Below are 27,975 nucleotides of genomic sequence, written 5' to 3' on the forward strand. Positions count from 1 at the left end.
TATTTTTGCTTAGAAAGAACCTAGCACTGAAAGTGTAACACTATTATGGAACAAATCGATAGAACATTATTATTTTCTCCTTTCTCCACTGATAAAGGATTCTCCAAAAAGGTCAAGGTCGTTCTTGTTTGCAGTTGATAAGTTCAACGCAAGTTCGTCTGCTCTTGCGAAGGGCAAAACAACTTGCTTGAAGAACTAAAACATGGAACAAAAGAGGCTTCCAAGCGTTGATCTCCATGAGTTCCCAAAAGAGTCTCTACTGAATCGTCTGACTAGCTTCGAAAAAGAAAATGTCGCGGACCAAGAGAGGCTGGCACGGGTTCTGGTTTTGTACACCGGAGGAACCATTGGAATGGTGACCAAGAATGGAGGTTTGATCAATATTACGGTTAATCTTGTCATTAACACGGTTATGGTTTTACGCGCCCGTGTGTGTGTATATCCTATGTGTGTGTCTGTGTGCTCTTGAGTGTCTGTGTTGTGCGCGCTTGTGTGTGTGGATGTCTTTTTCTTCTTCTATTGAAATTGAATCGTTTTCCCTTCCTTGATAACAGAAATGGCACTAACATACTGTTGTTTATACCCCTTGAAACTGATAGACACGATTTCCCCTCTTGGCATGATTATATTTTGCCAATTAAAGATGTAGATTGTATGACAAAAGACAACGTACAACGTACACGTACTACTTGTGGGCGATTTCAATTGTCCCAACGTGAACTGGAGCAGTGGCGCTGTAGAGGCAGGAGCTCCAGAGAGGTCAGTGCAGCAATTCCTGGTTGACACCACCACAACCAACTTTCTCACTCAGATTCATGACCAACCAACGCGTGAAGACAACATCCTCGACCTGGTCTTCACCTCAAACCCATCACTCTGCAAAAGTTCCAGGTCAATACCAGGCATATCAGACCATAGCATCGTCATCACCGATGTGGATATCCACCCCCATCGCATCAAGGAAAAACCAAGGAAACAACTCATCTACTCAAAAGCCAGATGGAGTAACATCACGACTGAACTAGACCACCTAGCAGAAGAGATCAACACCATGAAAGATCAGGGTGAATCTGTAGAGGCCATGTGGACCCGCTTCAAATCGTCACTCATGGCTGCCGTCGAGCGTTTCATACCATCCACACTCCGGCGAAGTAACTACAGCCTACCGTGGATCAACCGCAAGATGAAGAAAATCCTGCAACGCAAGAAGAGGCTCTACAAACAAGCTAAGAAAACTGGCAACTGGACGAACTACAGATTCGCCCAGAAAGAATGTCGACGCCAGATGCGGCAGGCGGAGTGGAACCACATCAACTCCACCATCGAGGAGAGCCTGAAGACAAACGACACCAAACCCTTCTGGCGATACGTCAAGTCACGCAGACAGGACAACGCTGGAGTCTCGCCACTCTACAAAGAAGGCTCCTTACACAGCGACAGCACCTCCAAAGCCAAGATACTGCTACAACAGTTCCAGTCCGTCTTCACGAAGCGTGATGACTCTCCTCCACCAGAGTTGAAAGGCACCCCAGTCCCCCCGCTTGAGAAGATTACCATCACTACCGAAGGTGTTGCAAAACTCCTGAGGAACCTCAAGCTCAACAAAGCATCGGGACCAGACGGCATACCAAACCGCATCTTGAAGACGTGCGCTGACTCCATTGCCCCACCCCTGACGGCGATATTCACCACCTCCATCGAGTCAGGCGAGCTCCCGAAAGACTGGCTATCAGCGAACATATCCTCTGTCTACAAGAAGGGAGATAGGAACAAAGCTGAGAACTACCGCCCAGTATCCCTGACCTCGGTCGCCTGTAAGCTCCTTGAGCACATCATCTGCCACCATCTTCACAAGCACTTCGAACAACATGGAGTGCTATCCAGCCGCAACCATGGGTTCAGGACCGGCCACTCATGTGAAACCCAGCTGCTCACCACCATGCAGGACATTCTGTCATCCCATGATGCTGGCCACCAAACTGACGTCGCCATCCTTGATTTCAGCAAGGCCTTCGACACTGTCCCGCACAAGAAACTACTCCACAAGCTGGCCCACTACGGTGTGCGGGGAAGTGTCCACAACTGGCTGACCAGTTTCCTGACCAAGCGGAAGATGAGGGTTGTACTGGAGGGCGAGGCATCTGAAGAGGTAGAGGTCGAGTCCGGTGTCCCGCAAGGCACAGTGCTGGGTCCATTGTTGTTCCTGTGCCATATCAACGACCTCCCAGACTCAGTCCAGTCGTCTGTCAGACTTTTTGCGGATGACTGTCTCCTCTACCGCCAGATCCGCACCTTTCAGGACCACCTTACGCTACAGGCAGACCTAAAGAGCTTGGAAGAGTGGGCAAACCAGTGGGGGATGAGGTTCAACGCTAAGAAGTGCTACGTCCTCTCCACCAGATCCACATCCCACTACTTCTACAGCCTCGGAGACACCATCCTCCAACAGGTCGAACAGAACCCGTACCTCGGCATACAGATCTCAGCCGACCTGAAGTGGGGCCCCCACATCACCAGTCTCTGCAAGAGGGCAGGATCTATCCTGGGCTTCTTACGCCGGAACCTCCGGAACTGCCCACGTGAGTGCCGTCGCCTTGCCTACATCACTCTTGTCAGGTCCACCCTTGAGTACGGGGCGGTGGTCTGGGACCCCTACTACAAACAAGACGTTGAGAGACTCGAACGCATCCAACGCCTAGCCGCTAGGTTCATCATGAAAGACTACGTGTCCAAGGACCCAGGCTGCGTCACCAAGATGCTAGAGTACCTCCAACTCCCTACACTCCAGGAACGCCGTCAGCAACTTCGCCTGACGATGCTGTTCAAAATCATCAATGGACTTGTACCTGCCTTACCCCCTGACTCCTTCCTCACCCCGGTGAGCGTATCTCAGCGCCGAGTCAAGCCAAAAGCCTACGAGGGGTATGAGAGCCAAAACATCCTCCAGAGACAGGCAACCAACAACAGCCGCTGTTTCAAAGCTCCTACCTCAAAGACTGATCAATACAGGAACTCGTTCTTTATAAAGACAGTGATCGAGTGGAACAATTTGAGCGAAGCCACCGTCACCCTGACCACGCCCAGCGCCTTCTCATCGGCGTTAGGGGGGCAGAAACCAGTGTGAGAGCCTCAGTAGTTTTTATCCAGTTTTTAACATTGTAACATAGCATTTTTAACTGTGCTTGAAAAGCCTACATTCTAGGGCAAACGGACTAAAACCGCAAGTACAGCAGCAAGAAGACCAGCTGGAGTTGTACACTATATCCACCTTGTGTACAGTGAACTTTTAAGACTCTTTTAGATGCGCACACCCAAAAAACGTCACGTTGATAGTCGTCGTCGGCTTCTGTGGCGCACCCGCCAACCACCAACCCAGGCGGGTTATCCAGATCCAGATCCAGATCCAACCCTCCCATTCCTTCAAAAATAGCTGTGTGACACTGTGTGCGTATATGTGTGCGTACGTGTCACTATGTGTGTCACTGTGTGTGTGTGTGTGTGTGAGAAAGAGAGAGATAGAAAGAGAAATAGTTTGTGAATGTGATAGAACTGTTATATTCTAAAAATACTGATACGCTAAAAGAATGTTGTGTTTGTGTGTGTGTGAGTGAGCAAGAAATTCATGGTTTGAGGATGAAAAAACATGTTGATTATGAAAGAATTACAATCATAAAGGGGAAAAAATGCTCCTTATGTATCCTCAACCACATCTTTAATCAGTCTTAACAGGGCTATAAATAATAAATGATACAAAGGTTGGGGTTTTACAAGAAAGCAGTTTTAAACAGTTTATAATTCATTGCTAATATCCACCAAAATACCCGTGTGACCTGGAATAATAGGCCGTGAAAGGTGGATGCAGCGCCTATAGGCTGTTGATCTACTGGCCGATGTGAATGCGTGATATATTGTGTAAAAAATTCCATCTCACACGGCATTAATAGGTAACATATGCGCCTTGAGTCGCCTTGTGTGGTGAGATACGTGCGCGATATAAATCCTCGTAAATAGAATAAATAAATATATGTATAATTTATATATATAATATGTAATAATTATATTACACTGATTTCTAATTTTAGCATATGAACCACAATCAAACTGTATGGAGGAAAAGTTGCGGTCACTGCCCATCTTCCATGATAAAGAGCTGGCCAAGAAAACTCTGTCTCCAGAGGACCTGAAGCATTTTCTTGCCCTTCCGTAAGGAGACACACTTTTATTAATTAATTTAATAACTTTAAAATGTTAGAACAGAGACAGGATCAGTGATGCACACATTTGCTTCACTGTTCACTATGTGTGTTTGAACTTAAAACTAGGGTTTGCAAAAGAGGCTGTCATTTGAGTGACATTTTTGGGTAGTCCCCCTTGTCACAGTAGCTGCTCTGCAAAGGCTGTCCACCTTGAGCGTTTATAGCTATTTATAGCTCAAGCATTCAATGTCTGTGAGACACATCGTTATTGGTTTCAAAGAGGTGTTTGTGGCACTGGTCCTGACTGCTGTGTTTGCCTGGTGTGCTCAAATCTCAAGTTCAAGTTTTCAAGTTTTTTTATTAGTCCATAACCCCTGGGGGCATTTTGAACAATAAATACAATCAATACAATCATGATATATGCTAATATAATAAATAAATACCTTTGTTTTTCGCTCTAATTAACTTAGGCCCCCCAAAAAAAAGGTCTGTTTACGGTAACATAGGCAAAAAAAATAGGGTTGGTAGGTCGGGATTTTTTTTTTCTCCAAAAAACCATATTTTTACGTTATTTTGCAAAAAAAACAAGATTTTTTTTTCTCCCAAATGCCAAAAAAAAAGTCTAGGGTCGCGCGAAAAAAATAGGGTCGGTCGGGTTACCGTAAACAGATCTTTTTTTTTTTTTTGGCCTTAGCCAATTAAACTCACTCCTGTTTGACAGCATGTCTTTTCAAGTAAACCTTAACTGAGTGCTTCATGCATTTGATTATATTAGTGGTTAAGGACACTCAAGAAAAAATGACAAAAATTGAGTCCTAATGTTGTCCCAGACTCCATAGTTTCTAACTAATTGTTCTTTATTTCTGCTCTGGGTGATGACAGAATATCAGAGGAATGAATTTGTTAGAGACATTCATGATGCACTGTTCTTGATTCAAGACCTCTGCCCGCACAGCCAAAATGCTAATGCTGGTAACTGTATTTGCATGTGCATTGTTGATTTTTCATCTAGCACAAAAAAAACATAGCAACTTAAAGCAAGTACATGTACACGCAATTAAAATAGAGATCATCCATTTTAATGATTCATGCTATTGCTAATGATTTGTTATAATAAGAAAGATTCATTACATTATATAAGCCACTTAGGGTTGACTTCTTCTTAGAAGAGAAGCAGCCTCATATGGTATCAAGCTGCTATAGTTTTGTTTGTGTTTATGGCATAAGTACATTGTACACTATTTGCCGATGAAATAATATCTCTTTTTCCTCTGCCATTTACTTTGCCTATTCTACAGAAAGTGACATTTGTCATCTGTGACATGCGTACAGCAACCATTCCATCCTTGGGTTTTCATGAATGTTGCTTTCATGGAGACGTTTTTCATACTCCTTTATGACCACCTAATTGTCACTTACAGAGGTACCTGTGATGTGAGGCCCCTCTGATGAGAGAACACCTCCCAAGAAAGGACACCTGTTGTCGCTTTGTCTATAAAGTATAATTTTGACCGAATTCTACTTGTCAGGACAGGCCACCTGCTATGTAGGGACACACTTAGCTGGTCCGAAGGGTGTCCTTTCATCACAGGGGGGGGGGGGGGGGGCAACAAACACACTGACCAACAGCTGAGACTGCCACATGGCTACAATTTTGAGAAGTTCTGCCATAGCTTGGAGATCTCTTGCAAGAAGTACAAGCACAATGTTGAGAAATTAAGGCAGTAGAATTCATCGAGGAAAAATTAAAAAAATACTTTTAGTGTAAGTTCTGTCATGGCTTTAGACCTCCTGCAGAAGTTCAAGTACAATTTTTGTACCACTGTATGACCGCTTAATTCTCACTTCATCTTTCCTTCTTTGTGTTTTCATGCTTCAAAGGAACTTGTCAAATGATGATGGTTCAAGGTAGATATTTTGTGTTGTCTCATTTTTTTACATTTAGTCAAGTTTTGACTAAATGTTTTAACATAGAGCGGGAATCGAGACAAGGGTCGTGGTGTATGTGTGTGTGTGTCTGTGCGTGTGTGTGTGTAGAGCGATTCAGACCAAACTACTGGACCTATCTTTATGAAATTTTACATGATAGTTCCTGGGAATGATATCCCCGGACGTTTTTCTTTCTTTTTGATAAATACCTTTGATGACGTCATATCCGGCTTTTTGTAAAAGTTGAGGCGGCACTGTCACACCCTCATTTTTCAATCAAATTGATTGAAATTTTGGCCCAGCAATCTTCGACGAAGGCCGGACTTCGGTATTGCATTTCAGCTTGCTGGCTTAAAAATTAATTAATGACTTTGGTCATTAAAAATCTGAAAATTGTAAAATAAAATATTTTTTTTATAAAACGATCCAAATTTACGTTCATCTTATTCTTCATCATTTTCTGATTCCAAAAACATATAAATATGTTATATTTGGATTAAAAACATTAAAAATATAAAAATTATGATCAAAATCAAATTTTTGAAATCAATTTAAAAACACTTTCATCTTATTCCTTGTCGGTTCCTGATTCCAAAAACATATAGATATAATATGTTTGGATTAAAAACACGCTCAGAAAGTTAAAACGAAGAGTCGAGGTACAGATCTAGAAAAGCGTGCTGTCCTTCTCAGCGCAACTACTACCCCGCTCTTCTTGTCAATTTCACTGCCTTTGCCACTAGCGGTGGACTGACGATGCTACGAGTATACGGTCTTGCTGAAAAATTGCATTGCGTTCAGTTTCATTCTGTGAGTTCGACAGCTTGACGAAATGTTGTATTTTCGCCTTACGCGACTTGTTCTGTGGATACATTTGTATATTTAACCATGGGTTTCTAATTTTCATTTGTATTTTCTTCTTTTTTTCTATATCATTACAATATCTCTGGAGTTGGGGAACTGAGATGCAAGACAAACCAGTAGTTGACCTGTTGAGATATTCGTGGCCAAAAACTGAGAACGTTTTTTTTAATCATTCCATAAGGAAACAGTTAGGTTTGTGATTTGTAATGATGTCACCACATACCAGGGATACCTTAACCCTTACACTGGTGCAATTCTGTAACACATGTTGCATAGCCACCGGTGAAATAACAGAGAGAAAAATAAAGAAAAACAGTCATATAGGTTTCGCATCCATGGGAGATATTTTATCGGAACCGACCAAACAAACTGAGCCAGCAGCGTGACATATGTCGTGACAACCAGGTGACAGTACACTTAAAGTAGCGCGGCATATGTCGCGACAACCAGCCTAAGGGTTAAAATTGGTGTTTGAACGATCAATTAATCACATTTTAAACGCTGTCGCTGGGTATCTTTGCAGACTGTAATTTCTTCACACTATTTTTGTTGATGAACAGATTCAGGACTTTAACACAGAAGAGTTTGGTTACTGAAACCATTCCTCTGTTAACAGTGATTTGATTAATTTAATAATTAAGGAGCATTTTCGAGTTAATCATTGCAGTTGTGTCTAAAGTTCAGCACAGCGAATATTCCTTAGACTTCCTGAGGTTAATTTAATTCGCCAAAAACGTCTCAAAAATAATTGTTTTACTAGTCGATATCTGTATCATGCTTTGTAACAATTAACAAGCAGCATTAAGTAGACTACCATAGAGTTAGAAAGACGAATTCTGTATAATTATGGGTTATTCTCCAGAGCTGTGTACCAGTGGAAACCATGTTACGAAGGTGATCTTTCTTTATTCAACTGAGACATTTTAACCATACAAATTGATTTCATTAACTAATACATCTTTGGCATGCAAAGAAAGAATTAGAAATACTTGCACATAGTGATTGTCTATGACGTTCAGTAAATTACAAGCATTTTAACCTCATTCATTGACCGGCACGGTTGGCCTAGTGGTAAGGCGTCCGCCCCGTGATCGGGAGGTCGTGGGTTCGAACCCCGGCCGGGTCATACCTAAGACTTTAAAATTGGCAATCTAGTGGCTGCTCCGCCTGGCGTCTGGCATTATGGGGTTAAGTGCTTGGACTGGTTGGTCCGGTGTCAGAATAATGTGACTGGGTGAGACACGAAGCCTGTGCTGCGACTTCTGTCTTGTGTGTGGCGCACGTTATATGTCAAAGCAGCACCGCCCTGATATGGCCCTTCGTGGTCGGCTGGGCGTTAAGCAAACAAACAAACAAACCTCATTCATTGACAAGATAAGTTGTTTGTTTGTTCGTTCATGGGGTGAAACTCCCACGGCTTTTACGTGTATGACCGTTTTTACCCCGCCATTTAGGCAGCCATACGCCGCTTTCGGAGGAAGCATGCTGGGTATTTTCGTGTTTCTATAACCCACCGAACTCTGACATGGATTACAGGATCTTTTTCGTGCGCACTTGGTCTTGTGCTTGCGTCTACACACGGGGGTGTTCGGACACCGAGGAGAGTCTGCACACAAAGTTGACTTTGAGAAATAAATCTTTCGCCGAATGTGGGGACGAACTCACGCTGACAGCGGCCAACTGGATACAAATCCAGCGCGCTACCGACTGAGCTACATCCCCGCCCCTACAAGATAAGTAAAGCAGTACTCTTTTTATATTTAGTCAAGTTTTGACTAAATATTTTAACATCGAGGGGGAATCGAAACGAGGGTCGTGGTGTATGTGCGTGTGTCTGTGTGTCTGTGTGTGTGTGTAGAGCGATTCAGACTAAACTACTGGACCGATCTTTATGAAATTTGACATGAGAGTTCCTGGGTATGAAATCCCCGAACGTTTTTTTCATTTTTTTGATAAATGTCTTTGATGACGTCATATCCGGCTTTTCGTGAAAGTTGAGGCGGCACTGTCACGCCCTCATTTTTCAACCAAATTGGTTGAAATTTTGGTCAAGTAATCTTCGACGAAGCCCGGACTTCGGTATTGCATTTCAGCTTGGTGGCTTAAAAATAATTAATGACTTTGGTCATTAAAAATCTGAAAATTGTAAAAATAAATAAAAATTTATAAAACGATCCAAATTTACGTTTATCTTATTCTCCATCATTTGCTGATTCCAAAAACATATAAATATGTTATATTCGGATTAAAAACAAGCTCTGAAAATTAAATATATAAAAATTATTATCAAAATTAAATTGTCCAAATCAATTTAAAAACACTTTCATCTTATTCCTTGTCGGTTCCTGATTCCAAAAACATATAGATATGATATGTTTGGATTAAAAACACGCTCAGAAAGTTAAAACAAAGAGAGGTACAGAAAAGCGTGCTATCCTTCTTAGCGCAACTACTACCCCGCTCTTCTTGTCAATTTCACTGCCTTTGCCATGAGCGGTGGACTGACGATGCTACAAGTATACGGTCTTGCTGAAAAATGGCATTGCGTTCAGTTTCATTCTGTGAGTTCGACAGCTACTTGACTAAATATTGTATTTTCGCCTTACGCGACTTGTTTTTTTCTTCCTCAGCCTTGACCAGTAAGGTGTACAGTGGGTTACCTCATCTGTGAACCCTTCAGTTTTCTTGCTTTGTTGATCATTAACACACACATTCCTCCCCGACCATAATGCCAGTGTCCTCCCGGACCATAATGTCAGTGTCAAAGTTAGACACAGCCAGGTAGCCTTTTTCTCAGTGGACAGTGCTGGTGGCCTTGAGCAGACAACCTCTCTGCCCACATACTGGCTGGGTGTGGGGGAGGTGGGTTGGCTAGGGTAGGAATGGTTGTAGAACAGGAAGAGCTCTGGAGATAAATGAAAAGGTGTACTCTTCCATGCAGATTCAAAGTTTCCGCTTTGGGGGAGGGGGTAGGGAGTGGGGTTGGCACTTCCAACTGGAAAGTGAAAAGTCACTGCCTGAAGACCAGCAAGCATCCAATAAAGCCAGACAAGAAATGATGACATGCATGAGGCGATTTGTCTGCTTGTTACAGTCCCTCTATATTCCAGGTTTCACTGTCTTGTTTTTTTTGGGGGGTCTGTCTATCTGTTTGTCCCCACTCACGATCAGTATATTTCTGGTGTTTATGTTTCAAGATAATACATTCTAGTTTATGTTGTGATTATTTAAAGGACTAAGAATGCATGTCACAAAATGGTACCCAGCTCTGGAGAAAAACCCATATGCACATGGCTTAACTGATACGTTTCTTGATGTGTATGGTAAACAAATTGCTCTTTCTTTTCAATAAGATTTAACATTAACACTTGGTTTATTAATTGTGTAATAGATGGCATGTGATCATATGTATCCTGGCTATACAGTTTTCTTTGTGTTACCGTGACATTTTAACCCCATTTTGTCATTAATTTCTCACAGCTTCTGTTAACATTAAACAAATTGGTTTTTGAATACACTGTAAATTAGAAGAAAAAAAAGAGTGATACAATGATGGCACACATGTAAATCAGTATCTCTTTACACTCCATGCAAATACACACACACACGCACACACGCACACATACCACGTACTATATATGTATATAACTGAGGATAGGGATGCTCCTTATGGTCCTATAAGTGATTTGAAATACAGGTGTATATATATATTCATTCTTCATGTATTTCATCTACAAATACATATGTAGGAGAAAATGAAAATGTGAATGGAAAAGAAGAAAAATGTTTTGCATGTGTTTTATGCAGAAGCATGTCATGTTACTCTGAAATATCAGGATTTTACCTTTGTACTTTCAGGGAATTATCAAATTCAACGGCTGGAAATAGGTGACCGAATGGAAATTGTTGTGCGTTTCACTAATTACCCACTGTCAAACTGTTCGTGCTGTCTGGAACCCTGGCATTTGATCAGTGGAAGTTTTCATTCATACGCTTGCATATATGTGCTGATGCATGGAAAATAATTGTGAGGATGCAAGCACAGACACTAAGAGGTGTATTTATACATGTATTTTTTGGGATGCGCATCTTGTGAGAACTGAGATTGTACTGACAGCAAGCTGAGCATGTGTAGAGTTGCTAAACTTTGTGTCATAAAGCAAAAGAAATTTCAGGTGACAATGAGGTAACTAACGGTAACAAACTAACAAGTTAGTGGAAGGTGGCTTGGCTTTGAACTTTTGTGTCAGGAAACCAATGACTGTTCAGGTGATAAAGATCTATCATTAGCGGTAACAAAATGTCAAATTAGTGGAAAGTGGCTTATAATTATATATGCTTCAAATTCTTGTCCATAAAATGTATCACTTCTCAGATGATACATAACCAACAGTAACTAACCCACAAACTAATGGTAGCTAGGTGGTTTGAAAGAAACTAGAAGCTGTGAGATTCTTAATTCCTACCCTAATTTCCATTCAGTTTTAAAATATGATTGCCTTTAGTATTTGTGAGTGTTGATTTTTGCACTATGTTTTATTACTTGCACTTTCACTCACTGACTGGCTTATTAAATTTTCATCGTCATACATTTTATTTCTTTGAAAGACTTCGCTTGTTGATTTTTGAGGTTAGCTGATTACGTTATTTTATATTGCTGTGTTTCAACAGGTGTTGCAAAGCTAATCGTTTTTACTCTGAATTGTTTTGCTTTTGTTTACATGTTGCTGCATGTGTTTACCTTTTTGACTGGGTTAATGTTCATCCTCTAAGATGTACGAAAAGCACTCATGTGCGTAAGTCATTTTGACATTCTTTTTTGATGTAATATTTGATTCCTTTAACATTTATTATTAGTGTAATCCCTCTTTAGGGCGAGGGCTGGTCGTAATAGAAGCAACCGCTTTGTGCTTATACCATTACACTCGTTCTCTCTCTCTCTCTCTAGTCTCTGACTCTCTCTCTCTCTCTCTCTCTCTCTCTCTCTCTCTCTCTCTCTCTCTCTCTCTCTCTCTCAAATTTGACTAGTGTCAGCTAAGATCTAAACTGCCATGTCTAGGGGTCATCTGCAAATCCTTGAAGTGTTTGACTTGCACAAAGATCCTGCTTTAAAAACATCAAAGGAAATGCATGATAATTATGAAGTTTCAGTTACCTAGCTTAAACAAAAATGTTATTTTTGTTAACCAAACTTGACCCCTTTGTGACCTTCAAATTTGATGGAGGTCACGATCATCATCAAGTGAATGCAGGTCATATCTGGAGATTATAAATCCTGGATCGTGTGAAGTTTCATAGAACTTTCTTGAGAAAGTGGTAATTTTCCATTTGTTGGCCCAAACATGACCCCTCTGTGACCTTGAAATTTGACAAGGATCAACCAAAATTGGGTCATGTCTAGAAGTGATCAAACTGTGGAAGTATGTAAAGTTTCAAAAACATTTTTGTCAGACATTTGAGAAATTTGGAATGTTTCATTGTTTTACACGGAACAAGACTCCACTGTGACCTTGAAATTTGAGGATGGTACCCCAAACTTGTGTCTTGTTTGAAGATTATCAAAACCTATCAGTGTGTGAAATTTGTAAGCTCTATATAGCTTGAAAAACATTCAATTGACCTAACGGTCTGCTGATTACTCAGGAGAGTCATAAATGTATGAACATAAGAGAATTGACAGGACAACACATTTCAAAATACCTTGCAGGCAGAAAAGGCCTTGAGCTCTCAGGTAAGGTGCCTGTTTACAGCTTGTGATTTTATAATGTCAGTGAATATTCTGTATGTGCATACCTGATTGCCTTGGTGAAATGAATGCATACGTTTTTCTCATTTATTTTGTAGATCAATTCAGAAATAACTCAGTCGTGTTTTTTTAAGTTGGGGAAGATTTTTTGGGGGGGGAGGAATACATTTAACTGAGGCCAAAAAAATGTAACGCTGTAGCAAGTGGCATGTCAACACACATAGCAGGTGATGTTTTTCACTGAGGATGTAAAAGGCAGCTTTGATGTGCATTACTTCCGCATGAAAAGAGCAGAGCATTGAGCGAGTAGTGCACAAAACACAGATCAGTGCAAGACGCTTGACTCCAAATTGTCTCTTGGCTAAATTATTTGACCCAGTGTTGCCTAGGAAAAGCAACTTTTCCACAATCCATAATAACCTTACAGAGTTATTTCCGAATATCATCTATTGTGTATTAATATTTCTTTTGTTACATAATTATACTCGTCATACTTGTCAGTTTTCTTGCTATTTCTTGTAAACCTTTTGGCATGTTTTTGATGTCACACAGGTGTGATCATGTTCATTGTGTGGTGGAAGTTTCTGATAACTTAGAAAGGTACACAAACAGTTGCTTGTCAAAGTTTTGTTGACATTTATTAAACAAACCCTCTTTCATCCAATTATGTTGATTGAAAACTTGCAGTTTGTGGTTACATTCCCTTTTAACTGGATGCATGAACTTTTTCTACCTTTTAGTTTTACGATATCTGACGGGAGTTTCATTAGTTTTCTCTTTGTGAAACACCATGTCACAGCAGTACTTTTCAGGAAATCTAGTACAGTAGAACCCTCCACCAAAGACCTCTAAAAATCTGAGAAAACCTGGTCTTAAAAAGGAGGGAGTGTTAAAATGGGGGTAATTTTACAGAGGTTATGAACAGAAAGTCTGAACACAAAGAAGGTCGTAAAAAGGAAAGAGTCTTAAATTGGGGGGTTCCACTGTATTGGAAATATTTATTGAAAAGATTTGCTTGTTCTCTGATAACTCCTGGCAAATGTTTATGGCATGATTTGCTTGTCATCCGGTCAGTTCGAGGCATCAAACTAAGCGCAACATTGTGTACAAGATACATGAGTACAGCCCCTTGCTCGATTCTTCCAACATGACGCGAGAGGATTGGATCAAAATTGCCAAATGTATTGAGGTAAAGGGAGCGTTGTGAGTATTTTTAATTGATGTGAATTTTTTTCAGCAGTGAATCGATCAAATGGGAATTGTGTAATGAAAACAGAGTAATATGCCTGTCTAAATCGCAATTTGGGGGGGGGGGGGGGGGGGGGGGGGGCACGTAATAGCCCACTCGAACAAATGAATGAGGGAGTAGCTGCCCACAATCTTAAATTGAAGGAGTGGGCGGTTTGATTGTCTTTTTTTTTTTAAATTGAATGTTAAGAGTTTTTCTGTGTGAGTGTGTTCTTTTTTCCCCAACAAATTAATTGCATTTACCATTCATGATTGATAAAGGTATTTAGTTAATGGGTGATAAATCTGGAGTTTTGGTTTTTTTGTTATGTGTGTGTGTGATCTTTTAGCAACTGATCAATATTATTTCTTCTTCTTCTTCTGCGTTCGACGGTTGTGTCTAGGGTTATTATTTCTTCAAAATTGCTAAACATAATTGGAAGCTTTGTGAGAAATTGATTTTACACGTGATGTAAATTGCATTTACAATTCAAGATTGCTACATGTATGTATTCCGGTGATGGGAGCTTTCAGAGTAATTTATTGCTGTTTTCAGTAATAATTAATTTTCAGCCTATTTATGTTTAGCACAAACAAGAATCACATAAAACAAGAACAATACTAAAGAAAGAAGGAAAAGGTATAGTTATTTTTTAGGGAGAGCTGGCCCGGTCCAGTAGAAAGCAAGGAAACAAAAAAAAGAATCATTATTGACATTGTAATCGCACAATATGTTTGTGTCATGTTTCAGGCAGACTACAAAAATTATGATGGCTTTGTAGTCCTTCATGGAACAGACACCATGGCATACACAGCTTCTGCGTTGTCTTTTATGTGTGAAAATCTGGGCAAACCTATTATCCTCACAGGATCTCAGGTAGACATCGCCACCGCCAACAACAAAAATCTGTTCAGCTTTAACCTCTCTCTCTCTCTCTCTTTCTTACAAATATCTGTATAACCATGCGATAATTCTTTGTTACTTTTAAAGTCTTAAGTACAGGATATTTTAGGACCAAATGTTTAAAAAAAATAATTAAAAAATGATCACTGCTTATTGTATTGCACTCCGACTTGTTTCTTGGTTTGTTTGTGTCGGGCAGTTTTTCTGTTACAAGGGATACAATTCATGCAGAACTTGTTATTAATGCTAAATGTCTATCTACATGTAAGTTCAAGCGTTTTTTTTGGGTTTTTTAATGGCTTATAACTCTTGAATTAAAAATGCTCAAACAGACATGGTTACCTGACAAACTCATAATTGATAATCAAAATTCTAAAACTATACAGTGGAACCCCTTTTTTAAGACCCCCAATATAAGACTTCCTCCCTTTTAACACCTTTATTTTTAATGGGTTTTTTTTTTTTCATAACCCCTGTAAATTTACCTCCATTTAAAGAATCTCCTTTTTAAGACCTGATTTTTGACTCACATGCGAAGCAAAAGTGAGTCTATGTACTCACCCGAGTCGTCCGGACGTCCGGAAAACTTTAACGTTGGATATTTCTTGGACACTATTCAGTCTATCAGTACCAAATTTGGCAAGATGGTGTATGATGACAAGGCCCCAAAAAACATACATAGCATCTTGACCTTGCTTCAAGGTCAAGGTCGCAGGGGCCATAAATGTTGCTTAAAAAACAGCTATTTTTCACATTTTTCCCATTTTCTCTAAAGTTTTTGAGATTCAATACCTCACCTATATATGATATATAGGGCAAAGTAAGCCCCATCTTTTGATACCACTTTGGTTTACCTTGCTTCAAGGTCAAGGTCACAGGAGCTCTTCAAAGTTGGATTGTATACATATTTTGAAGTGACCTTGACCCTGAACTATGGAAGATAACTGTTTCAAACTTAAAAATTATGTGGGGCACATGTTATGCTTTCATCATGAGACACATTTGGTCACATATGATCAAGGTCAAGGTCACTTTGACCCTTATGAAATGTGACCAAAATAAGGTAGTGAACCACTAAAAGTGACCATATCTCATGGTAGAAAGAGCCAATAAGCACCATTGTACTTCCTATGTCTTGAATTAACAGCTTTGTGTTGCATGACCTTGGATGACCTTGACCTTGGGTCAAGGTCACATGTATTTTGGCAGGAAAAATGTGTAAAGCAGTTCTTAGTGTATGATGTCATTGCTGTAAAGGTCAAGGTCAAGCATGTGAGTCGTATGGGCTTTGCCCTTCTTGTCTCAGATTTTTGGAGGTGTTAAGGGGGGGGGGGGGGGGAGGGGGCGCACTGTATTCAGGTTGCATCAAGGGAGTTGTTGAGTCCCTGTAGGCAAATGTTCTACTCAGCAGCTTTTGATTTTCTTTCAGATTCCCATTTATGAAGTGCGAAGTGATGGCAGAGACAATTTTCTGAGTTCTCTCATCATCGCAGGAACTTACAACATCCCGGAGGTACTGCATGTGTAATGTTTACATCAATGACTATACAGTTTATTCACTGAAATAATATCTGTTTTCAAACTGCATGCCTGTCCACTTCAAAGACTGATAGGTCGAAGCTCTAGAGAATGTTTTGTTTTGTCTGTAATTAAACATTCCATAAACTTTTTTCTTTCTATTTTTAAAGCATGCCTGTCTTCTAAATTTTTTGTTTAGATGTTTATTGTTTGTGAGGGGGTTATGTCTGTTAAGTTTCCTCCTTTGTAAGCCTGTTTACTTTTAATAAACCTGATTTTCTTGGATCGATGTGGGAGGCCAAACTACATGATTATGGGCAGTCAATTTCCTCAGAAAAGAGCGCGTATCCTAGGGGAGATCTGCAGCCTATCTTTGCAAGAATGACTTTCTGGTGTCAGTAAAAATGTTCTTTGTATTTTACAGGTGCTGCTCTGTTTTAACGAGAAGGTTTTCCGCGGGAATCGCAGCGTCAAGATGGACTCATCAAGTTTCACAGCATTTGACTCACCGAATATGCCACCTTTAGTTACACTGGAGATCAACATACATGGTAAGAGTGGAGATCACATGGTATCTATCTTCGCTTTTCTTGTGTGAAGCTCTCTGTTGTAGGATATTTACATTATTACAAATCCAGCTTGTTTCACACTCTGTATGATATTTACGGGCTATATTACATTTGTCAAGGAAGAAGTATTAATTGTCGCATTACATTGCCAATGATTTTTGTCTGTCTCAAACTGTCATTTAGTTAGTTCTTTGGCTTCTTCAAGTCCCTCACTTGAATATACATTACATATGATATGGATGATGCACTCAAGGTGTGCCCCCCCCCCCCCCACCCCATTCCGCAAAAGAACAAAACAAAAGACAACAAACACACATACACACCTAACATTAGCCACTGTATCATATGCTTTTAATGGACTAATAAAACTCTGTATATTTTATATTTTCTCCCTTGCAGTTGACTGGCCTTCAGTGTTTCGCAGTGTGATACAACTCTGTATATTTTATATTTGCTACCTTGCAGTTGACTGGCCTTCAGTGTTTCGCAGTGGCGAGACTGAGAAGTTTCATGTGCACACTAACCTATGCCAAAATGTGGGTATCCTGAGACTGTTTCCTGGCATTACATCACAGACGGTAAGACGAGAGATCCCGAACTGTTAATGATTCGGAAACACAAGTGTCTAGATACAGTCAGAGCTAGAGCAGAAAACATTCAGCGAAGTTCAGTATAAATCAGTGTCATCTTCTAACTTTAGAATATCATAGGTGTCAGCTTCTTTTTAAAACTACAAATACCAGGTTAAAGTCTTGTTATCCTTCTTGCAGCGACAGTCATTCATACCTTAAATTTAAAAATGTCGCACTCTTCTTATGCAAACCGGTCACATGTTAGCTTGTTCAACTATCTTTTTTTTTACTCACCTGAGTGATCAGGAGTCTTAGCAGTGAATAGTGTTTTGTCGTTCGGCTGTTTGTCGACGAAAAACTTGTTGAGGTTATCTTGGATATGTTGACATGCTAAACACCTACACATTTACAAAGTGTAAAAATCTTCACATGCTAAACACTTACACATTTACAAAGTGTAAAAATCTTCACATGCTAAACACCTACACATTTACAAAGTGTACAAATCTGACCAGGTCTGAGATGGTGAGCTGAACTTTTTTCATGCCTTTTACTTATGTTTGTTTATTGTTTTTAGCATAGCGCCTGACTTTTCAGCTATGCCTCCAGTTTTGCCATGCATTCTAGTTCTACAGTCATTTTCGTCACCGAACAAAGATATTTGGAATGTTTTAATCAATATATCACTGTGCATTTTATTCCTCCTCAGGTTCGAGCCTTCTTACAGCCTCCCACGCAAGGTGTGGTCCTACAGACGTATGGAGCCGGCAATGCGCCCAGTAATCGTGAAGACATCATTGACCTTTTCACGGAGGCCACCAAGTGGGGCGTGCTCATTCTCAACATCACTCAGTGCAGCCGTGGCTATGTGGACCCAGCCTACGCTACGGGAGTGGTCAGAGTTTTGCTTTATTGCTCTTTGTCAAAGGCTAATGTAGGGACATTACTTATGACCAGAAAATCTTAAGAAGCAGGGCACAGTCTTAAAAAAGGTAAAAGTTTTAAGTCTTAATAGGGGTTTATGATTTTTCCAGTGTGATTAAAAAAAAAAAAGCAAAGTTTTTGTAGAAGGTACCAAACTCGACTGGGGAAAAAAAAAAAAACTACTGGCATCTGGTTGAAAATATCCACAAATAAAAAGCAGAAAGTTTATTGTTCCCCCATTTATGTGTTTATTATTTACTTATTTATATTTTTGGTTTTTATTTATTTGTTTATTGATATATTTATTTGTTGTGCACAGGCCCTGCAGAAAGCTGGGGTGATACCAGGGTGTGACATGACCCCAGAGGCAGCCTTGTGCAAACTGAGCTACATCTTGGGCAAAGAGGGCTGGACACGAGACATACAGACCAAGGTGAACACCACTTTTTACAAGAAGAATGATGATTCATTGATTCATTGGGGGGGGGGGGGGGGGGGGGGGGGTATGGATGTCACCTTAAATTGTCAGCAGAATATGGACTAAAGTAGTTTTTTTGATTTTCCATGTGTTAATTGTTAAACTATCGTTTTGTTTTACCTTCAATAAAAATTAAGAAGGGTTTCGTTGCAAGACGTAAAATATCACTAAGCCGGATGAAGCCAGGCATGTGGATCGATACTTTAAAAATAAAATAACCCTTTATTTTCCAACAATCAAGTGTGTTGGTTTTTGTTTTTAGCATAGTCCCATGACTTCTGAGCTAATTGCCTCCTGTTTTGCCATGCATTCTAGTTCTATAGACTCATTCTCCATGTGATACTGAAGGCATTCTCAGTACATTAGGCACATCACCAGTTCATATCCCTAATAAGTTTAGAGGCTTGTGAGGTTTGTTAATAATAATTTGTTAGTTAGTTCTTAGTATAGGAGCTTTGACATAGCACAAAGTCTCAACAAAGCCTCCTTCATGGTTTCCAACAGCAACTGGGACGCAATCTGCGAGGAGAGCTGACAGTGACCGTAAAAGAGGAAATCTCGCTCATGGACAACGACCTTATTGAGGGTGTGGCTAGGGTGCTGTCACTCAGCACGGGAGAAGAGGTCCACAGACTTCGCAACGCTCTCTTCCCTAGTCTCTTCTGTGCTGCTGCCAAGGCTGGTGATGTGGCTGCTTTGGAGAAGCTTGCTAATTCTGTGAGTGCTGTATATACCTAACGTTTTATTTCACAGAATGACTTGATACCTACAATGAGAGGCCCCTCCCATGAAAGGACACCTCCCATGATAGAAAAACTTCTGTTGTCCCTTTGTTTACTATCTTTACCAAACTATACCTGTCATGACAGGTCACCTGCAATGTAGAGAAATTTCACCGATCCGAAAGTTGTACTTAAATCACAGGTACCAATGAACAAGAAAATATCTGTCCAATTGCTGATCTGTTATATGCCTCGTTTATTTCTGCATTGGGATATAAAAATGACATCAATATATATTTTCACAGTGCAGTAATAAAAATTATTTTACTCTTTTTGTTTCTTTTCTCAGTCAATAATATTGTTTCAATAGTTGTTGTAGTCTCAGCCTGCATGAATGTTAGTATAGATTGAGATCTATTATCCCTTTTAGAGAAAATCCTGAGGGCTCAATATCTCAAACCACAGCCTTTAAAATGTATCCGATTTTTCCGTCACAAATCAGGGAGCAGATGTGTCGTCACCGAACCAAGACGGTCGCACAGCGCTGCACGTGGCCTGCTCTATGGGAAACCTGAACATCGTCCAGTTTCTGTTGCTCCACGGAGCGTCTGTTCACGAGAAGGACCACAGGGGAGATACTCCTCTTATAGACGCTGTCTTTTCCAAAAGTTTACCTGTAATCAACCTTCTGGTGCAGACAGGGGCCATCTTGCCTTGGACCAGCATACGCATCGGCATCACTCTCTGCGGGCAAGTATTGTTGCAACCTCAAGCCAAGTCATATTGGAAAAACTTAACAAGAAACTTGAGAGTACATATAATTCAATCATAGCGCATAGGTGACTGTTTTCTTTTAGCATGGATATGAAACCTCTTACATAGGTCACTGTCAGGAGGTTATTATTATCATTATTATCATCATTAGAAGAAGTAATAGTACAGTGGAACCCCCCTTTTAAGACCTCAAACAATCTGAGAAAATCAGGTCTTAAAACGGAGGGAGTCTTAAAATGGAGGTAAATTTACACAGGTTATGAACAGAAAATCTTTAAAAAGTAAGGTCTTAAAACGGAAGAAGTTTTAAAAGGGGGGGGGGGGGTTCCACTGTATTGTGCCGTGAAAGGTGGATGCAGCGCCTATAGGCTGTTGATCTACTGGCCGATGTGAATGCGTGATATATTGTGTAAAAAATTCCATCTCACACGGCATTAATTATAGGTAACATGCGCCTTGAGTCGCCTTGTGTGGTGAGATACGTGCGCGATATAAATCTTCGTAAATAAATAAAAATAAATAAATAAATAAAAATATTGTTATTTACTTTCTGATGCAAGGCAACCCTGCCTTGGCCACATTTGTTAAACTATTAACGTCTACAGGTAATTTCTTTGTGTCGTAGAAAGAGGATGGGGGCGAGACTTTATCTGAGAGTTAGCATGTCTATCTGTCTGTCTGCTTGTACCATTGTTTGTTAATTCTTTCAGTTGAGTAATTTGTCATTAGGCCACACACAAAAATAGGTGTGGTTGAGGTAACATAGTCATAGCCAAAAAAATTAGGATAGGAAGGTAGGCAATCACTTTTTTGACTCACATGCGAAGCAAAAGTGAGTCTATGTACTCACCCGAGTCGTCCGTCCGTCCGTCCCCCCCGTCCGTCCGTCCGGAAAACTTTAACGTTGGATATTTCTTGGACACTATTCAGTCTATCAGTACCAAATTTGGCAAGATGGTGTATGATGACAAGGCCCCAAAAAAACATACATAGCATCTTGACCTTGCTTCAAGGTCAAGGTCGCAGGGGCCATAAATGTTGTCTAAAAAACAGCTATTTTTCCCATTTTCTCTGAAGTTTTTGAGATTTAATACCTCACCTATATATGATATATAGGGCAAAGTAAGCCCCATCTTTTGATACCAGTTTGGTTTACCTTGCTTCAAGGTCAAAGTCACAGGAGCTCTTCAAAGTTGGATTGTATACATATTTTGAAGTGACCTTGACCCTGAACTATGGAAGATAACTGTTTCAAACTTAAAAATTATGTGGGGCACATGTTATGCTTTCATCATGAGACACATTTGGTCACATATGATCAAGGTCAAGGTCACTTTGACCCTTATGAAATGTGACCAAAATAAGGTAGTGAACCACTAAAAGTGACCATATCTCATGGTAGAAAGAGCCAATAAGCACCATTGTTCTTCCTATGTCTTGAATTAACAGCTTTGTGTTGCATGACCTTGGATGACCTTGACCTTGGGTCAAGGTCACATGTATTTTGGTTGGAAAAATGTGTAAAGCAGTTCTTAGTGTATGTCATTGCTAGGTTTAGCTGAAGGTCAAGGTCATGGAAAGGTCAAGGTCAAGCATGTGAGTCGTATGGGCTTTGCCCTTCTTGTTTTCTAATGTATACAAATTAAACCTACTTGACAGGGAAATAAGTGTGCGACTATGGATATTCTTTTGAAAAATTTTAAACTTGCCTTTTAAAAAAACAAAACTTAGAAGATCAGAGGAATTCGAGACGAAAACAGTTCATGGCTCAATTGATGTTTGTGGCTTAATTCTCACTCAAATAAATCTACCCACAAGCGATTTTCAGTCATTGGATCTAATGTGCCATCCTCAGAGTCTTTAATAGCCCCCATGACAACTCGAAGCCATTTTGGTTTGTGCACGCGGCTGTGACATCAGAGTAACCCCAAGCTGTCGCGCCGTATCTCTTCATATTCATCTCTGGATGAATTGCGCCAAACAGCTCACTCACATGTAAAGTCTCTGGATAAACTGCAATTTGTTTGAGTTCATTTTGGTGGTCGCACTTTGCCATTAGCAGAGCAACCAAGCGTGTAGCACTCGCAACCGAAGAAGATGCCGCCATTTTTGTCATGGCAAGCGTCTGTTGGGCCTTTTTAGTAGGAGTTATTTCCCTTGCATCGTCTGTCGTCTGCATGACGACTCGAGCGCTTTCGCTTTCATTGCGTTTTCTGCACTCGTTTTCTTGTTTTTTTTGGTTTTTTTTTTGACAAATGTAATAATAATAATAATAATAATAATAATGGTGATTTCTATAGCGCTTTCGAACACACAAAGCGCTTTACATAATAAAAAGTTATAGGGTTGGCCCCTAAAAATAGGGTAGGTTGGGTTACCGTAACCACACTTTTTTTTTTTTAGGCCTTAACAAAGACAGTAAGTACTATGCAAGCCATCATGCAGTCATTTTGACAAATGTGACTGAGAAGAGATCCTTCTTTCTTCAAGTACTTTTGCTTGTGTATTCTCAAGTAAATCTACACAAAGAAAACAGAAAGAGAGTACAAACGGACCTCATTTCACTGTAACAGGTTGAAACTCTCCACACACACACACACACACACACACACACACACACACACACACACACACACACACACACACAAGCCTGGTTTAATTCTGTAACTTTCAATGTTTTGCTAACAGTGCAGTGGCAGTGGATGATCTGGACACCATCAAAGCGTGGCACACGGCAGGGGCTGACCTCAACTCTTGTGACTATGACTACCGAACACCTCTTCACATTGTGAGTCTTGCTTTGGCACGCCAGGAGTTTGAAATTGAATTGTTACATAAAAGGTTTTTTTTAAAAAAGGTTTTACATTTTTCAACTCATTTGATGAAAGTAATCTTGCATTTTCTATTTAGGCGTGCAACTTTGTTTTACTTATGTGTGCATATTTGAAACTGATTTGTCAGGACGGCAAACAAACACATCTAAAAAGGAGGTTTGTTGGTGACTTTAATTCAGTTTAATGTCTGGATTTACTTGCCTTTGATAGTACTTGCCAAACGGGTTGTGTTTCTTGGCTGAAGTATCCACTTCTAAAACCTGATCAAAATCATTTGTGTGATGTGCTAGGCATCACCCACTGGGGCCCTCAGTTATGCTTGTACCAACCTTTTCCTTGTCCTCCATCTTTATGTTGTTTGAAGCAGATTATTAAAATAAGATCACCGCTAATTACCACCATTTCCCATCCCCTATCATACCATACAGGGTGCCCAAGCAAGTACACCGGCCTTTCATTTTGTTTAATACCTTTTATGTCCTCATGTGCCTATCACCAGCTGTCGAATGAACAACGCTCATTATATTTAGTCAAGTTTTGACTAAATATTTTAACATCGAGGGGGAATCGACGAGGGTCGTGGTGTATGTGCGTGTGAGTGTGCGTGCGTGTGTGCGTGTGTGTGTGTGTGTAGAGCGATTCAGACTAAACTACTGGACCGATCTTTATGAAATTTGACATGAGAGTTCCTGGGTATGAAATCCCCGAACGTTTTTTTCATTTTTTTTGATAAATGTCTTTGATGACGTCATATCCGGCTTTTCGTGAAAGTTGAGGCGGCACTGTCACGCCCTCATTTTTCAACCAAATTGGTTGAAATTTTGGTCAAGTAATCTTCGACAAAGCCCGAGGTTCGGTATTGCATTTCAGCTTGGTGGCTTAAAAATTAATTAATGACTTTGGTCATTAAAAATCTGAAAATTGTAAAAAAAAATAAAAATTTATAAAACGATCCAAATTTACGTTTATCTTATTCTCCATCATTTGCTGATTCCAAAAACATATAAATATGTTATATTCGGAATAAAAACAAGCTCTGAAAATTAAATATATAAAAATTATTATCAAAATTAAATTGTCCAAATCAATTTAAAAACACTTTCATCTTATTCCTTGTCGGTTCCTGATTCCAAAAACATATAGATATGATATGTTTGGATTAAAAACACGCTCAGAAAGTTAAAACGAAGAGAGGTACAGAAAAGCGTGCTATCCTTCTTAGCGCAACTACTACCCCGCTCTTCTTGTCAATTTCACTGCCTTTGCCATGAGCGGTGGACTGACGATGCTACGAGTATACGGTCTTGCTGAAAAATTACATTGCGTTCACTTTCATTCTGTGAGTTCGACAGCTACTTGACTAAATATTGTATTTTCGCCTTACGCGACTTGTTTTCATTTGAACAAAAAAGCTAAGAGAACAAGAATTTATTCCCCCATATATGGCATAAAAGCCATTGGTATTTGTCTTGTCCTAGCTTCTTGATTATCTTTGTTTTTCTTGCTTCAGGCAGTGAGCAGTGACAGGAAGGACATCGTCAAGTATCTGACGCGTGGCGGTGCTCGGTGCAACTTGCAAGATGTCTTTGGACTCACCCCACTTGGCATCGCACAGCAACTGGGTCACACCGAAGTCATTCAAATGATGTCACCAGGTGGAGCCCTGCCAGCGGCAATGAGCATCGGCACAAATTCAGAAGATAACCAAAAGAACGTGAACGGTCGGCTGGTAGCCAGAGTAAAGCCAACAGAATGAAACAGAAAGGACTTGTGGTCATTCATAGAGACAGTAAACAATAAGCTAAAACAATGAAGCAGAAAGGATTCGGGTGGTCAGCTCAGAGTAAAGAAAAAAGAATGAAACAAGCAAAGATTTATGTGTGATCAGCTCACATTGAAGGTAATGCACACAGAAAGAAACAGAAAGGATTCATGCATTCAACTCAAAGCCAAAGTAATAAAACAAAAAGCCGAAACAATCTGTTTGAGGTGACAGAGTATAACCACAGCAAATCAGAAAGAATGAAACGGGAACGACTTGAAACGTCCGCTTACCAAAGTAAAGGAAAAAGACCTTCAGAGGTCATACCACTGACAAACGAAGTCACACTTGACTGGAGTTTCACCTTCTGCACTATTGAACAGGCTGTTTGGCATGTGTGTGTTCAGCAAAATTGCACAAGAAAGTAGTGTAGAACTGTTTGACTAGTGTTTAGAAGTTAAACAATTCTCTCAACAATGATGACTGACGACTTTGGGTATTTGTCTTATTCAGGGTGATGCATTTCTTTTTTTTTCACTCTCTTTACTTTACTATCCCATTGGTGGGAAAAGGATCACTTCTTCCCAGTGCTAAGCTGGCAACAACAAGAGTCGGGCTACCCAGGTGTGTGCATGTTTCAGAATATTGATCATCAAACAGAGCGTTCTAACACACACGCACAAAATTATGATGTTTTTGCCCTGGGACAGCAGCCACAGTGCTGTATCTCAGAAATCGACATCAGACAGTTACTAAGTGCTATTTCACAGAGTGGTATTAGAAAGTAAATAAGCGTTCATGTTTCACGCACCATTGCATGCATTTATTCAAGAGCAACTTATGTGTGCCCTGTGTGGGCGGGGAGATAGCAGCGCTGGTGGCTTTAAAACCACGTGTCTATCGGAGTGGGTTTGAATCCCAGATTTGGCAAGGAATTTATTTCCCAGAGTCAACTTTGTGCAGACTCTTCGGTGTCTGAACACAACCGTGTGCACTCATATGATATGCACGATAAAGATCCCAAGTTCACAGCGAAAGTCCCAGGGCTTGGAAACACAAACACACGCATTTAGGAAAAAGAAGAAAAATAGAGTAGTGCCGTACTGTATGGCAGTTCGCTTTCCCCAGGGAGAAAGCAACTCAAATTTCCATGAGGGTAACCTCCCAAACAGGATATCATCTTATCCTTATCCTAATCTTAGGAAAGTTTCACAGGGTGAGTATTTCACAAGACAACACCAGTCAGCTTTGAAAACCGGCTACAGCTTTGTGTTCTCCATGAAAAAAGGTACCACTGCTGAAAACTTATGGAGCTTTCTGAGAATTGGCTGTTATGTCATGTCTGTTATTAACGTGTGTGTGTGTGTATGTGTGTGTTCTTTGATGTACATGTTAGAACATTTTCAAAGTGTCATTTGTCAACCATCCCGAGTGAAAACGATATTCAATGTGGTAATCTTGAAAATGTATATTGATGTTTTGCACATATCATTAGGAAAGCCTGATATGACTGTCTCTCAGCTGAGATTTTGAGCACAAAAAACAATACTGTCAAGAGTGTGTGACTTTTGAGCCAGTGTTTTTAGGTTTGGTCATGTCTTGCAAAACTGTGACAGCTGAGAATTCACAAAAGTCTAAAATGTTTCTCAAAACTATCACTGCATGTACTTCATACCAGTTAACCTAACCCAGTATACAGAAAATGTGCAGAATGAAAAAAGGTATTGTTTTACTGTTCTTGAACAATTGGCGATCGTGACTTATGTGAATGTTTTGTACAGTATTGTGGTTGTGCAATAGTGAGTAGAATCTTTGCTATTGTCCCCTTAAAAGGAAAAGAAAGGAATGCCTTTTGCTTTAAAATAGCAACTTTTGCATAAAAGTTTTGAGCCCTTGAAAGAAAAAAGGTGCAAAATAGGTGCATAGCAGTTACTTTCAACTGGGGTGTGTTTTAAGCATTCTAATGGAAGTTGTTTGTACAGAGGGGTAAATTTAGTGCCTTTTTGTTGTGCTTCTTTCTTTTATTGTTAAAATATGTCTGTCCTATAATCAGTGTTCATTTTTGGGTGAAAATTGTATGGGTTAGTCAAACCATCGGACCAAAATAGTATAATTTGTTTTAACATACCTCATACAGCCATTTAGTGTTTGGTCAACTCATCATTAAAATGACTAGTTAAGTACGTGGTGCATTTATAAACTGAGAATATTGTGACCCATGATCTGCTTCTGTTTTTGTGTATAATATACTGTCAGCCGTTATCAGGGGAATCAGCCAGAATCAAAACAAGAGCTCTGATGAAGATATCATTATAGTGATGATTCAAAACAGTATAAAATCTACCAGATTTTAAGGAAAGAAAATGTCTACTAGTGGGCGATGTTTGGTTCCGTTTGATCTGAGCAGACAGCAATATGATCAACGGCTGTGGCACTTGTCTAAAATCGTACTAAGGGCACAACAATGTGCCTGCCGGTGAAGTCTTATGCGTTATTGGAAACTGACCTGGAGTCAAGACAATATGATCAACCAACGGCTGTGGCACTTGTCTAAAATCGTACTAAGGGCACAACAATGTGCCTGCCGGTGAAGTCTAATGCGTTATTGGAAACTGACCTGGAGTCAAGACTCAAATCAAAAGCAGGTCAACATTCATTGCTTTTCTCAACTTGAAAGAAGACTGGTAACTATATTGTGATTAAATTGGGCTACATTTTTTTCGTGCTTACACACGACCTGGGAATCTGGACCTGGCATAAGGGTTAATTCTATCAGCACTACCACTCATCCTGAACTCGGGTAAAATTAGTTCCTTCGGGACCGTGGACCGATGATTATCAGAATGCACTATCACTGTGATGACTTGTTAAGGTATGTTGATGTGTTTCAATGGTCTTATTTGACACATAGACGTGAGGGACCAGTACTGGTCCAAACAGACTTGAGGGATCTCTA

At 40.1% G+C, this 27,975-nt stretch overlaps 1 protein-coding gene across 5 annotated transcripts; it reads left to right on the forward strand.

Annotated features, from left to right (window-relative positions):
• Positions 1–27,698, forward strand: LOC138952492 (L-asparaginase-like). 5 transcript variants are annotated; one of them, XM_070324176.1, is made up of 15 exons: positions 1–371; positions 4,083–4,203; positions 6,078–6,104; positions 10,848–10,877; positions 13,810–13,924; positions 14,714–14,839; positions 16,296–16,379; positions 16,809–16,935; positions 17,419–17,531; positions 18,235–18,420; positions 18,769–18,882; positions 19,432–19,644; positions 20,152–20,399; positions 23,112–23,211; positions 24,768–27,698. In XM_070324176.1, exons 1-15 carry the CDS (start codon positions 203–205, stop codon positions 25,011–25,013), a joined length of 2,019 nt encoding a protein of 672 aa, XP_070180277.1. In that variant the 5' UTR covers positions 1–202; the 3' UTR covers positions 25,014–27,698. The 5 variants fall into 5 exon arrangements, with proteins under 5 accessions (XP_070180277.1, XP_070180278.1, XP_070180279.1 ...); XM_070324177.1 differs by lacking the exon at positions 6,078–6,104; XM_070324178.1 differs by lacking the exon at positions 10,848–10,877 and having other exon boundaries at positions 2–371.
• The last annotated feature ends 277 nt before the right edge of the window (positions 27,699–27,975 follow it).

Source organism: Littorina saxatilis, linkage group LG17 (genome assembly GCF_037325665.1).
Source record: "Littorina saxatilis isolate snail1 linkage group LG17, US_GU_Lsax_2.0, whole genome shotgun sequence".
NCBI lineage: Eukaryota > Metazoa > Mollusca > Gastropoda > Littorinimorpha > Littorinidae > Littorina > Littorina saxatilis.